The 15770-nt window shown below is 33.2% G+C and overlaps 1 protein-coding gene across 1 annotated transcript; it reads right to left on the bottom strand.

Annotated features, from left to right (window-relative positions):
• Positions 1-502: 502 nt before the first annotated feature.
• Positions 503-10398, bottom strand: LOC130636764 (uncharacterized). Its single transcript, XM_057446605.1, has 4 exons — positions 8507-10398; positions 4364-4580; positions 4187-4258; positions 503-2206 (listed from the first exon to the last, which is right to left on the bottom strand). The coding sequence occupies exons 2-4, from the start codon at positions 4533-4535 to the stop codon at positions 1791-1793; spliced, it is 660 nt and encodes a 219-aa protein (XP_057302588.1). The 5' UTR covers positions 4536-4580; positions 8507-10398; the 3' UTR covers positions 503-1790.
• Between the last annotated feature and the right edge of the window lie 5372 nt (positions 10399-15770).

Genomic DNA, 15770 nt, shown 5'->3' on the forward strand with positions numbered 1-15770 from the left:
CGACAGCCATTTAGGAAGCTGTAGTGTACCCTTGCACCTTTAAGTTTAAGGCCAAGTAACTTGGAAATGAGTTTTAACAACTAGCGTCATGAGTAACTAGGGACCACCTGTGGGCAAAATAAGACCAACTGACAGAAACTCGATCAACCCACCTGCTTCAAAATAATTTGACAGCAAGGAGGCAAAAGGGTAACGACTTTGTAGGAATCATCTTTTGCACATTTGTGAGACACTGCAGTCGTCATTTAGAAATTGTAAAAACCCCTATCTTTTTTATTGTATCTCTGCTTTAGTGGATTTTACCACAAGTAATAATAATTAACGTTATTGACGTCAAATTGATGTACTAACGTCAAAAAGGTACTATTTAGTCGTTTCACAAACGAGACATAAAATATCCCCTTTGCAAGTGTCACAGACACACGGGCAGATAGACAGAAGTAGAGAATTAGTATATTTGAAAAAGATGAAGCCAACTTAAAATAGAATAAAAAACAACGGATAACAAAATTCTCGCAATACAACAAGTATACATTTGCGTTTCAACCTCTACACATTACAGGCAACAGATAAATTAAATTTAACTAAATTTCTATTTGGATGTGCACTGCTTACATCAGCAAAACAGCTAAAACAGCCTATTTTTCCATTGTTCTTATCTCTACGTGGATTTTCCACGGGTCTTACCCACCAGCATAATATAATATAATTTTATTAAGACTAATCACAAAAGTATGGCAATATTTACAAATCACGAAATTAAAATGTGCATTGTACGCAATTAGCAAAAAATGATTAGATGCAATTGAAACCACAAAAATTCTGTCAAATTTTACTAAACATTCAGTTTATCCAGCGAATAAATATTTTCTTGGTCCATTTTACCTAGATTCGAAAGCGCTAATATTATCATTTGTTTGAAAACATGTAAACGCACCCTGCATAATTTATCTACATCTTGATTAGGCACATGAAACTCTCTTAACATATAGATAGCTACAAAACAAAATCAAACTATTAAAGGCCTTTTAAAATCATTGGTATCAAAAATATCTTTTAGGTAGTTAATTATTTTGCAATTACTTGCACTTTTCCAGCTAAAAGCCTTCAATAATGAAAAAATAATATAACAGCTAAATGATGAGATATTGTTCGTCCTATGAGCTTTCTACACACCACACAGTCAGCAACGAGCTTTCTGTGTCGCGAGAAAACGGTAGAGAATTTGGATCTTGCGAAATAAAAATTCATCATAATTCGAATCCACTGTCTTGAAAATAGCCGCACGACTGCTGCGGAGACCGACGCCGGCGCTGCGACGCAGGGTAAACCAACAAATCGCACATCCCTGTATGTGTGACATTCCGGAAACTAGATCCGTGCAAATGCTGAGAAGATAATTTTACTTTAGTGCCAAAACGTTTTATCTAAAGCATTCACCACCAGATGTGGCATTTATTGATTGCTGTCGTACTGGTCAAATGTCACATAGCTGTTTTCATCTCTTTCAGAATTTATATTTAAATCTTCTGGTGCAACTTCGTAATCAACACTCGCAGATGTTAAACGTTGCAGCATAGTGTACTCCCTTTTATTGATGTCACCTTCATCTATTTCTGTGTAACCACTGTAACGAGATTTTTCTTCAATTGATACATACTCTTCATTTTTAGTACTTTTCATATCTGTATAAGCCGTGTCAAATGTGTTTGGCCTTGGTGGCATGTAAACGTGCTTTTCGAATTTCTTACTTTTCGATTTCAGAAACATTCCTTTTTCGTTTGGATTGTTCATATCTGTATAACACGTATCAAATGCGTTTGCCTTTGGTGGCATGTAAATATGATCCAAAACTTTTTTTTCTTCGATTTTAAGAACATGTTGCATTTAACTGACGCATATTTGTGTGAATCCTTTGATTTTAAGTTTTTACCAAAAGGAGTGAATCTTCTCAGAGATTCGTAGTATCTACCAATTTTGCTAGTTTGGCGACAATTTTGCGTCACCTCGTTTGATTCATGTGCAGGAATATTGCAGTACACAGTGTCTTTGTAACTAACGCTGATTTCGTATTGTGGTTCTTCTATATTTACAGGTTCTGCCGTATTTACTGGTAGCTTCCCTTTAATGTTCCTATTAGTAGAAGTTATTTCTAAATCATTTTCGTCCTCGTGATTGCTTGGACTTTGTTGACTTGCGTGTTCAACTGAAATATCAAGAAAATATGATTGTGTGTAATATTCTAATGATAACAAAAAATACATTGAATATAATTAAAGAAAATACATTTGAATAATATTTTATACTAGTCGGGAGACTCGGCGTCGAAATGCCGGGTTAGGACACAAGTAACTGCGTGATCCTACGTTATGCACCAGGTCATACCTTAATATGAGCCGTTAAGTATCTTTAACCCTTTGTTTTAGTACAGTTATACAATCTGTCATAAATTGAGTGAAGCGCTTGCAACATTATAGTGTTTCGTGTGTAATATACCTTTTTAAAAGTACTTCTCCTCAACCTCAGATAAAATAAAAAATGTTTTAGAACCTTTTGTTACCCTGTCATTGCAAAAAGAGTAAAAAAAAAAACTTTATTGTAGCCTTGATATAAATAAAAACAATACAATAAAAATCTTGCCTTTAACACTGGACTAAGCGCTGAGTACAGGTAAACGTCACACGTATAGGGTAGTAATACCATTTTAAGAAACAACTTATAGCAACTCTGGTTACAGCCAGTCGTTACACCTCCAGTTTAAATAAAAACACATCCGAAAGCCTGTGCTATAAAACAGTAAATGGTGTAGCTAGCTACCTTATACTAAATATAGCATAAGGAAAATTATTTCAAAATTTTGTTGCAGCCTCTATATTTGGCTACTTTCACTTTTTAGCCAGAGATAGCTAACTTGCTAACTGTAGCCACCACCCAAGATACGGCTAAGTAGGAATCAGATTGGTACAGATAACAGAAAAATAAATAAATTTGGCTAAGGTAAAAAGCTCTAATATTAAACTAAAAAACACCCTTGAATGAATAGGAATAAACAAGGCTAGTCCACCAGTTGGGTTTAGGATGCTACCTCAAAACTGGTGGTTTGAGATTTGTACTTGGGTAGAAACGTGAGAATAAATTTACCTGACACAAACATTACATAAATATAACGACAAAAGAGTCAAACTGAGACCTGCAAACCTTAACTGAATACGACTACTTTTCAAAATCAAAATAGCATTTGTGGCTCTGCTTTACACATTCCTTCGTCGGCATGTCGAAGCCGCAAAAATGTCGAATTAGTTTTTCAAAAAATTAGGCGTCATGATTGGTTACTACACGTGGATGACCAAAAAAATGTCAGTAAAATTATATCGTAATTGGTATTTCGTGCAGATATAAATATTTTGCGTGACTTCGACACGACGATTTTCTTGCGGACAGACAGACACAGCTATTATTATAGAGACTAGCCGGTAGTTCGTGGAAAAATCCACGATGTCGCCCGTCTTTTATGTATCGTCTATTTCGTGTTTCCGTAGCACAACCTTTTTCTCGCGCAAAAACAGACAGACCGAATATGGCTATTATTAAAGAGATTCTGGATTTCGAAAACAGCCGTCCTTTATAAAAAATATCCCGGTAAAACCTTTTGACACATATTGTCTTTCTTCAAGCATGGAGGTAGAAATAGAAAAGGAGAATAAACTCATCTCAGTGCCCATTAAAAGGTTTATTCAAATTGTTATTGTTTCGGAATCCCTTTGATATCTATGCACGACGTGAATTTCACTGGATTTTAGCAAAAAACATTACGTAATCCTTCAACACGCTGTTTGTTGAAATGTAAAAGAACATGATTTTTAGACAAAGTACAACTACTCTGGAGAGGTCGTAAATATTGATTAAAAAAAGTGTTCTAAGAACTGATAATATGCTAGAAGTTTTGTTGTAATGTGGCCACCACATGTTTCCACGAAATTTTTAACACCAATACACTGTATGCTAATCTTTTCAAATCTTTGCACATGTTTGCTTACTATGTTTTGGAAACACTAATATTTGCGAATTACATGAGCGAATGCAAGTACGGATACCCAGCTGAAAAACTTAAAGGTTCACACAATCAAGGAAAAAAAATATAAATCTCAGGGGAACACAACAAGTTCTACGTTCGAAAGTGGCTCACCTTTAGTCTGCGTGATGTTTATAGCTGTTTCATGATCTTTGCTTGTCTGCCTTCGTTGCTGTGATCTCCTTACTAAATCATAAAATTGAAAAGCCCACGTGGTAATTTAGACTAGCCAAACAATCAACATATCCCAATCTCCACAAACTCCTGTAAAAAAAACAAATAAATTTTTACCTTTGATAATGATAGTCAGTAGAATGCATAAGATAAACACAATACCACATGAAGCGAAAATGATATAAGTTGAGTTTTGACTGAAATCTGCCTTGCGCCTAATATTATTTTGGACAACTGTTAAGTTACTTGCATATCCAGTAGCATTGGGAGTCAGGGTGATGTTTACCATATCTGTTTTAGGAAAATCTGTGGTTCGCTGAATTTTCTGGCAGAACTAAAAAACAAGAAATTTAAACTTCATTTAGACTTCAGGACGCAAAATAATATTGCTCTTTTAATATTTTTTTGATCAGCAAAACTTTAAACGATGTCAACACTATTCTTGAACTGGCACAGAAAGAAATATCTATCATCTATTACTTCGTATTTAAAGTTAACTTTTGTCATCTCAATGTAGAACCCGTTGTTATGATACTACTAAGGAAAAGCTGATAATTGATCATTTTTTTGCAGTATGTTATTTTAAACCTTCTTCAGTTTTAATAATCTATTTTGCTTAATTTATTGCTTCATTGATGACAAAGGTTTTAATTTGCTATAGATAAACGCGTATACTAACTATTCTTAGAAGATACTTCAAAAAATTGAAGGACCCAATGATTGATATTATTCAATAATTTCATAGCAACTATACTTGGAACTCGAAACTACACCAAATCATTCTTTTGTGACGACAAATTATTTTACAAAAGTGTTGCACCAATTTACTTAATATTAACTGTTCTCATACAGCGTAGGTTGTAGGTTGGGAAGCAGCAAGGCACTTGCAGGGACAAATTTTGCCTTGTTGTTTGCTTGACTCGATAACCTAAAACAGTTTGTTTATCAATTTTCACAGAGGACTTACGACTAGGATCATTGATTAGATCAATATTTATTTTATTTATTTAAAATAATGTTTTTACAGGATGACCTATTCAGTATAACATATAAAAATACATTCTGTACTGCTATCAATTAAGGTGCTGTTTTGGAAAAATATAAAAATAAAAATATATATGATTATATATAAGTATCAACACTTTAACAAATGTCACGCTAAAAACTAACTGACAGAAGGGAAACAGAGAAAGTATGCACGCTATAGAAGTCGTTAAAGTGGGTGAGAAAAACTAAAACCGCAATAGACTCCGTTGAAAAGGTGAAAGCAAACGACAAGAATTTGAAAACAGTTATAAATTATGAAAACAAGTGTATATATGTTAAAAGTCAAAATGATCCACTGGAAATAAAGGAAATCCTAGACAGCCATGGATTAAACAGTGAGTAGGACTTGTCGCAAAAAAGTTTGGAAAAAATAAATTACTTAAAATGCCCAGATAATTTTTCTTTAAAACTACTTATATTACCATCGTTTGAAATGTCTCTTGGCAAGATGTTATATATTTTACTTGCCATAAACTTAAATGCACGGCGGCCATATTCTGTGCGAATTTCAGGAAGCCGTAGCAACGAATTTGCATTTCTGGTGCTATGGGCGTGGTTCATGAATACAAAATAGTCATTAAAGTTCTCACATAATATACTGTCTATACTTTGTCGTACCAGATTTTTTATGGTATTCTTGATCGAACAAATGTTCACGGATGGTACAACTTTTTGTGCACAATCATCGATTGACTGATGTGAGTACACGTCAAGTTAAGGTTAGTCATTCTGCTGTATGTCATCACAGGTACAATCATAGTCTGGTAAATTGCTTTTGCAACTTTAAATGTGAGTAATGGTCGAATTTTAAGTAGCAGACGTAATCGAGATGTTGTTTTTTTGTATGACAAGTTGAAGTCTTCATGGAGGTTGAGCGACGTATTTAATTCGGCTCCAAGGTACTTATAATGAGTAACTGTATTGACAATTTGATTACGGTATTTGATGCATAAAGGTTTCAGTTTTTGAGGTTTACCAAACAGCATTGCCTCGGTTTTCCCTTTTTTATGTTAAGGATGAGTTCGTTATCATAACACCATCTCAATGTTTCATCTGTGTCATGATTAGGTTCTGTTTCAAGAACGTCGAGTGTTTTTCCTCCACAGAACAAAACAGTATCATCAGCGTATTTGATGATCTTAGAATGTTTCAAGTTGTCAGCAAGATCGTTAAAATGTAACAAAAATAACAGCGAACCTAAAATTGTACCGTGGGGTACATCAACAGTGAGGTACTCCTTTCCCGAAAGTACACCATTATAGACAACAAATTTTCCACGTCCAAACAAGTAGTCAGTGAAGTGAATAAATAAAAGATCCTTTTCCCATATACCATAAGCAATAAGCTTTGACAAGAGTTTGTTCTGGCTTAACGTATCGAAAGCTTTACTTAAATCTATGTAAACCGCTCCGACAATTTCTCCTCTGTCTACATGATGTCTTATACTATCAGTGAAAGATATGGTTGCTAGATTGGTGGATTTTCTCGCTCTGAAACCATATTGATTACGATGGAGAAGGTTGTTCATTTCAAGATAATTAATCAATGGACTATGTACTATTTTCTCCATGATTTTTGTCACCGCTGGTATTACAGAAATGGGTCGATAGTTGTCGAAGTTACTTTTCGGTCCACTTTTGTATACAGGTATAATTTTCGCAGTTTTCCAATCTGATGGAACCAGGCCACTGAATAGTGACAAATTTATCACGTACGTTAATGGAGCTGCTTATACTCTGATACAATCTTTTAACATAAAATTAGGCCGATACCAACTGCCATTAGTAATTTATGCTCACGTCAGCGCATCACAACTCTTCACTTTCTCGAACCTTTCCAGAATGCGGAGCAGATTGTTTCATAATGCATCGCGGAAAGTCCAGCTAGCGAATGTTTGACGTTGGTTATTCGGCTCAAAACCCGAATACTGTGAGCATCACTTGGCCAGTTTCGAGAAATAGGCAAAAACGGCGTTTTGCAAATGTTATGTCCTGCTTTATCTGGACTGTCATGGCAGCAACCTTGAGATTCCTTTGACGTTTAAACCAAATTTAATTAAGAAAAGATTGGGTAATTAAAAGTATTATATATTATATATATTAAGTATCATAAATTTGACAGTTCATATTCACACTATAATTAACAATATGATACCAACTTGTTATCAATCGTTTTTGTTTTTTTTCAAGGAGAGGCGAACAAAAAATTATTTTGTGGCAGCCAGAAAATAAATTTTAAGCGAGAAAATTTTTTTATAAATTTCGTAATCCTAAAATCTACTTAGATAACTACTTTAATAACAAATAAATAATCATATTTCACAACTAAGTATCTATATATCTTTCTAGCAACATTTTTACAGAAGTTAAATGGCTGTATGGGGTGAAAATAAGTATGTTTTGAATGTATTTGCCAACTGAAAACACCATAAATAAGATCTTTTTTATGACCTTTGATGAAACTTCTTTGAACAAAAGAAGTATCTGCCATAACCACCAACAACATTTTTTTCATGTTTAAGTCCCTTTTCCACATGATACTACCAACTTCGAACGAAAAAGTTTTTTATGATGAGATGGCGCCAAAATTGAATAAATATACAGACCGGACAGACTTGTTTAAATACTTTGTGTATATTTACCCGTGACCGTCACGAAGAGAAATATATTCCATCGTTTCTAACTTAGCCACCCGTTTAGCAAATGCGTAAAAATACTCACTTATAAGTAATTCAACACTCACAAAGATATAAACAAAATTGATTTATAGTGAATAGTGATTTTATGGAGCAGAAAACTAAACCAATCAGTCTGGTCTTTAAAATCAACACTCCTCATGAACTTTTATTCAGCAGCCGTGCCGCAGCGCAGTTCGCTTCTCCTTTAAAGAAAAAAATTGAGAAGAATGAAGTGAACTCAAAGAAAGTACCAAGATTAGTAAAGTTTTAAACCGACGCAATGTCCATTCGCTTATTTGTACGTTTTTATGTCGTCACGACACAGGCGGAATGTCGCTTATAAATACTTAGTTACTCCGTATTTTCTGCACCTTAGATTTGACTTTAACTTTTTTAAACTCCTGAAGCTCTTCGTCACATTGAAAGCACAGTGCGTGTGTAACAATTTGGTTCACTAGACTTCCCTGCCTTGATCAAATCACCGCTAGAAAGGATAAAATAATCTAACAAGTAAAGTTATTAGATGGTTTTCCTACCTCTAACAATTCTTCTTATACATCTAATTATGAGTAAAAACAACGACAACTGTACCAGCAAGTCGTTGAAGTTCCTGGTTATTGTTGCATCGAAAGCAATTGAAAATAATTACAGAGATTAAGCCACTATTCAAGAAACTGCTTGTCTTCATGTTTCCATGGTTTCCAATCTTGTTTAAATACACACTTGATCACTCTGCTTGCCAATAGCCTGTGAGGAAATTAGAGAAAACAATGGAGATGATGTCATTTAAATTTTAATTAAGTCAGCATTGACTTGTCGATACAAAAAAATCACTGTTTTTTTAATTTGATTAGCTGCTGCCTTTATTGTGTCTAGTTTAAGACTCTGGTCAAGAAAATGTATAGAATCATGTGCTTCTAACAAATTGCTGAAGAGATATTGACGTCTAAATCCTTTCGTTAACGCATGAACCCACTTCATAGTTGTAAGACCACAAAGTTGCAAGTGCATTCCCACATTATTTTTCTTTTTTATGGCGCCGTAGATTAGTTGTTGTATGGCGCTGTAGCTTATCGGACCGGAATTCGATTCTCCTTGGCGGTGATTTAATATGTGCGAGTGAATATAACTGTAGTCCTGGACAGCGCTGGTTAAGTAAACCTTACCGCCAAGTCTTATAAAAAGCGGGGGTCTTATTTGTACGTTTTTATCATATTTTTGTCATATCTTAATGTTTTATTTGTTTTTTATTCATTAATTAAAAAAATAACATTTTTAAAAAATGATTGTGTTGTTAAAAATCAGGTACGTAAACGAAATCGCGAATTAAAAAATGAAAGAGCTATGCACCAATTTATTACCACCTAGTTTGGTTAAAAATTGTGCAAAAACCTGCTTGTTATTCATGTTAAAGAGGAGATGAGCTTGAAATTAATTTGTGGCCAAATAAATAAAAAAATAGATTTTTAAATCTTAAAGTCTGCCAAGATAACTACGCTAACAACAAATAAATAACTCTGTCTATAACTATATATCTATATTTATTAGCAGCATTTTTACATGTGTTAAAAGAAAATAAGTAAGCTAAGAAGCTCTTACCGTAAACATCAAAAATTAATATCTTCAATTCAAAATAACTCAAAATATTTACACACAATCGTAGTAAAAGAATATTTGGGAAAGTTTGTTATTACTCCTTGGAACTAAAGAAACATCTGTCATGGCCAATAATAATACATTTTCTCTTGATTTATATTCTTCTACCACAACTAATTCTCAGTTTCGAGCGATCATGTTTGTTGTGTGAAATGACGACAAACCTAAACTTTGTTTTATCTTTGTTTATATAAATTTTTTCTGCGGAAATTAATAACATAAAAATATGTTTTTCGAAAAATTTCATCCCGAGATGAAACTCGACCCGGGATGAGGTCATCCCCGTCTCTGGCCAAAGTCTTTATACTGTTTACATGTTTTAGGCTGGAGGAAGTCTCATCCCCGGTCGAGTTCATCCCGGTCAAAATGACCGAGATGAAATTTCAACCCGGGATGAAACTATGCTTAAATCTCCATGTAAACAGGAAAAATATTTCATACCGGGGTGAAACTACGTTTATTTATATAGGCTGATGCTCAAAAGGAGTTTTAAATAATTTCATCCCGGGATGAAATTATTTAAAACCTAGTCTAACAGTTTTGCTATTTTGATCTTTAACTTTCTGTAGTGTTAATTATTTTTTTAAAAAAGTGTATGATGCGTGGCAATTACAATAGAGAATTTTTTTTTGTTAATATTTTTGAATTTGCTCGTCCACTTGGTTAATGTGTAAAAATGCTGAACCATATAGCTATTATATTCTTCATACAATTATACAAACAAAACTGGTACTTCCTAGCAAATAATATGGAATAAGGACTTCTTTAACGGAGCAGAATGGACTAGCCAATCTGATCTTTAAAATTAACTTTGCAATTTTTTCCTTCATCTAACTGACAGGAACTAATGACGTTCGTGTCATTTAGGTAATTAAAATATATTTTTAAAAACAGGAGCTAAAAAGACATGATAAAGTTTTATTGTTTCTGTTTACAGACATGTTTTTATCCCGTTTTAAAAGGTAATATAAGATTTTATCAAGACTAATGAGAAAATTACTCCGCGATGTTCACAAAAATCACCGCGATAAAACAACTATTGATAACGCGATGTGTAGTCGCTGATAAAAGAAGTATATATCAATTTTATTCTCCCTGTTCGTTGTTTCCGTCATGCCAACATGTTAAATTTCTAGCTCTCAACATAAGATCACGTGATTATGACCATTGTTTAGTATTGTGATTCCCTGCTACTGAGCTGAGACTCACATTGTCATATACTTTCGAATGCTAATTTTAAATTTAATGTATGAAAGTTTCACCACTGATCACTTTTTTGTTTTATAGAAACGTGTTTTGTTTTTTTTTCAGAAATTTTTAAGCCTAACACCTATTTTTAAACCTTAATAATACTCTCTATCAAAATCCATAGTATAACGTTTACTCCACGATTTGAGGAATCACTTGATTTTTACCGACGGGTGAATTCCTGGTTGAGGTCTTTTAAGAGCCGTAAACTCTTCCATACATTCGAGTGGAGCCTTTAATACATGTATACAGTATGCCTTAAATTGAATAAAGCAAAAAAACAACTTTCCCACGACTTCAGCAAAAATAAAAACATAGTTTACAACCTGTTGTTACTCAGCCATAACGATAATAGTTAACTGTTAAGACACTTTCCTTTCTCCAGCACTGAGTTGCTTCGATCTTCTCGCCAAATTTTAGACTGCTTTTGAGGGAGCGTAAAAAAAGCATTGCAATGAAGTCTAATCAATATCCAAAAATCTGCTCCTAATTGGTTCTTTATTTTAGCGGGAACTCGTTCTTGTGATACCCGAGTGCGCGGTAACACCGTTAAAAACAGACAGACGGGCAACGGCTATTATTAAAGAAATAAATTTGGTGATATAAAGTATATCACCACAGTATATGTATATAAAGTAGCGCTCCATTTTATATTTATTGGTGATCTTAACTATGCAACATTTTAAGCCATAAATAATACGCGTTCTGTGAACATTATTAACCATAGTTAATAGACTGTACATTCATTGAAATGTCATTTAATAGAAAAAAAGTTCAATACCCTATATTTTTTTAAATTACGTTTTTTTTTCATTTTCCATACCAATTGGTCAAGCTTACCCACTGATTGAATTTCTATGCGTTTCTACCTTCAGCTAATCACATCCTCATCTGTTTCGGTACTTCAAAGTACATGCCTGAGTATCACCTTGTCTAGTTAGTAATATTTCATATCCGAGTTGGTCATTCAGCACAGCTATAATAAAGGGTAAGTGCTTCCAGTGGTGAAACATTTTCAATTTGATGTATTTTACGAGAAAATAACTTCTTTTGCTTTTTGAAAACATTCACTCTAAATTTTTAGACATTGGATCAGAAATGGCAGTTGTATTTTATAGCGGAATAATGAACTAGTACTCAAATACATTTTGTTTCTACCTATGACTCTTCGAGAATGTTCATAAGAAATCATGACTACCTGTTCAAATCACACTATGTGTATTTTATGAAAGCATTATAAAGAAATGTAACTTGGTTCCAGTCCCTGGTTTTCACGTACAATCAACAAGTAAAGCAAAACGTAACGGTATTTAAATTGCTGATGGTAAACAAAAAATATAAATATTTAATTCCAAAGCAATAGGACCCTTGTCATATTTGATTTTATCAGAAAATGCCAAAAAACATACGTAGATTGTTTGTTAATTAATTTTATCAAATCAAAATACCGACATGGCTTTTTGATATAACTCATGACAACTAACTCAAGACGTTTTAAGATATTTCGTTTCATTATCGATTTACAGGGATTTTTTATAACAAAACACAAAATATGGCTAAGTTTCTATCTTTACAGACTCAACTGCTTTTATACTTCTTGCTTTTTAACTACCTACTCGAGAAGACAATAATTAATGTGTTTACTAGTTCTGTTAGGCTGGTGTTTCAGTCAATGTCAAACTTGACATTGACTGACAATCTCAAACTTGTCAATCACGTATTTTAAATCAAAATGACGAAGAGATGTTTTATAAATTATTGATGTTTTATATTCTGTGTTTAGGTCCTATTTTTATTTACTAACTTCACACTGGGTGTTTTTTATATACTAACTTCACACTGGGCGTTTTTTATACTAACTTCACACTGGGCGTTTTTTATTTACTAACTTCACACTGGGCGTTTTTTATTTACTAACTTCAAACTGGGCGTTTTTTATTTATTAGCTTCACACTGAGTGTTTTTCATTTACTAACTTTACACTGGGGGTCTTTTATTTACTAACTTCACATTGGGCGATTTTTTATTTATCAGCTTCACACTGGGCGATTTTCATTTACTAACTTTACATTGGGCGTTTTTTATTTACTAACTTCACACTGGGCGTTTTTTATGTACTAACTTTACAATGGGCGATTTTTTTTTTTACTAACTTTACACTGGGCGTTTTTTATTTACTAACTTTGCACTGGGCAATTTTTTATTTACTAACTTTACACAGGGCGATTTTTTATTTATTAGCTTCACACTGGGCGTTTTTCATTTACTAACTTTACACTGGGCGTTTTTTATTTACTAACTTCACACTGGGCGTTTTTTATTTATTAGCTTCACACTGGGCTTTTTTTATTTACTAACTTTACACTGGGCGATTTTTTATTTACTAACTTAACACAGGGCGATTTTTTATCTACTACCTCTATACTGGGAAATTTTTGTAGAAGTTACTTTTTGTCGCTCAATCTTTGCAATTGAATTGGAAAATGCGGATGGTTGTTGACGAAAGAATTAAGTCTTTTTAGAGTCCTGTTTCTTATATTAAAACAATCAATGATGAATGCATCGCCACTATCATCAAAAGTCGACAATATCGAAGTAACATGCGGAGAATAGCGTTAGTAGCAACAAGAAAGAAAGCCCTGACCAAGTTCTTACCCAGTATTTTGTTGAATTGTTTGGCAATTTTGTTAAGAGTCACACTGACTGATTTTAAACATAACAAGCCTGTATCTATCCCTGCTATCTCTAAATCACTCTTTACGACATTTGATTATATCTACATCTTGCTTTTACAGTGGTTAGCGTTTTGATATATCGCATCAAAATCGTATAGATCTGTTGCAGATTTGGTCCTACAAATGGAAACGTTAGAGAATGTAAGCAATCAATCTGACACTGGTAGCGATATTTATTAAAACACAATCATATATTATTCGTGTTTGTATTTGTTAAAACATCTCGTTTCTTAGGTAATGTTTTTTTATTTTAGCAGCTTTACAATTTATTTTATTTTAAGTAGATGCGCAGCCATATTTTAATTTTGTTTAACTGTATCTGATGTACGTAACTTAATTTCGTTTTTATTGAACCTTTTTTTTTAGCATTTTAAGTTCTTTCTTATATAATAGGACCCAGCTGTACCTTAATATTGTCGAGCCGTACCTTATTTCAGCTAGCCGTACCTAACTCAATTCCCTTTTTATTGAACGTCTTTTAGCATTTGTATTTGTTTTGTTATTTAAGAAGACCCAGCCGTACTTTATTAATATCCAGCCGTAATTTATTACTATCCAGCCGTACTTTATTTTAGCTAGCTTTACCTAACTTAATATTGTTTTTATTGATAATATAGATACTGTTTTCGAGTGAAATATATGTCGTTTTTATTTTCCTCTCTTTTACTTACCAATCCCCTTTATTTTACCTTATTCTATGGCGGCATTAAAATTCACCGTCCGTACTATTCACACATACTTGTTATAGCCAGCCGTATCTAATCTTTTGATTGTGGAATCGATTTCCCTCTGGTGTTTATAAAAGAAAGATGTTTCTCTAACATTTTTCGTATTTTACGGGTTCATTGAAACAGAAACAGAAATTGAGTGACACAACAAATTTACCACTACGATTAGCTCAGTTGTTTTCATTAAAATACATTACCTCACCTTAAAAATAAAAGTGTAGTTACGTTACGGGCTCAATTGATTCTTCTAAATTGATATTGATTTTGAATAAAATTGTTGCTTTAAAACCATCTCTCCATAGACCACGTGATACCGATCCAGAGCTTAAAACAATACTGCATTGTTGCAATCTTCCTTCATGCGCTGTGACAACTTCATTTCCAGGACGCGTTGTGTAGAATGCTTTCTATAATAACGCATTAATTTTTTTTAATTTACACTGTCAACTTTTTAAACTTGATTGTGGTTGGTGTGTTTAAATCACGTCCACGTTTTTTTCGATAACTTTACAATGTTCTTTTATTTTTTTTCTCCCAACTACCAGAGTGTGTAACTTCTATGAAACATTAGCTCATCTTAAAAAGAAAAGTGTAGTTACGTACGGCTTAGGTACGGCTAGCTTTACATAAGCATATCTTTTAGGTAGCTAGCTAAAAAATAATAATATGATTATAGATATAAGAAAACACATAGAATGAACAAAGCCATGCAACAGTAGCACTGTAGGATTGGAATCAAAACAAAAATCAAAGTCAAAATAAAAATAAACCTTAAAAAAACAAGTCATTATCCACAGCACAGTCATGATAAGCCATGTTAGAAATGTAAGACATTATTGTTTTTATGCTGCATAGCATGTGTAATCTGCAGAACAGATGATCTATGAAAAATATATATAAAAAAATAGGATTAATAGTCAATCTAAGGCTAAAACACAAACATAAAGGTGTTGTTAAGGTGTTGTTAAGGTGTTGTTAAGGTGTTGTTAAGGTGTTGTTACGAATTAGAAATATGTAAAGAAAACACGTTCTAAAATGTTGGTAACTCATGTCTAGCATTTTTAAGAATTAACGAATTACACTTTTTCCACATTTGGTTTAAAAAAAGGTAACGCTTTTTCATTTTTTTTTTGACTCTAATGAACTTACAGGAAAAGTTCCCATTACTCTGCAGAACCATTCTTATAGATAAAACCACATCTATAGTAAGATGTCTTTAGACTATTTATAAAAGACGTCTCGAAAACGCCTAAAACAACATGTTTTTATGTATAATTTTCCTCGTACTTATTACAAAATTATATCAGTCACAGACGTTTTTTTAACCGATTTTGTTGCAAATAATCTTAAGACGTTCTTGTGCCGCTTTGGTACCAATTTCCCTCTACCAAGATGGTTTTCACCATTGAAAAAACCAGAAAAATTTCTCTGAC

Source organism: Hydractinia symbiolongicarpus, chromosome 3 (genome assembly GCF_029227915.1).
Source record: "Hydractinia symbiolongicarpus strain clone_291-10 chromosome 3, HSymV2.1, whole genome shotgun sequence".
In the NCBI taxonomy this organism is placed as follows: Eukaryota; Metazoa; Cnidaria; class Hydrozoa; order Anthoathecata; family Hydractiniidae; genus Hydractinia; species Hydractinia symbiolongicarpus.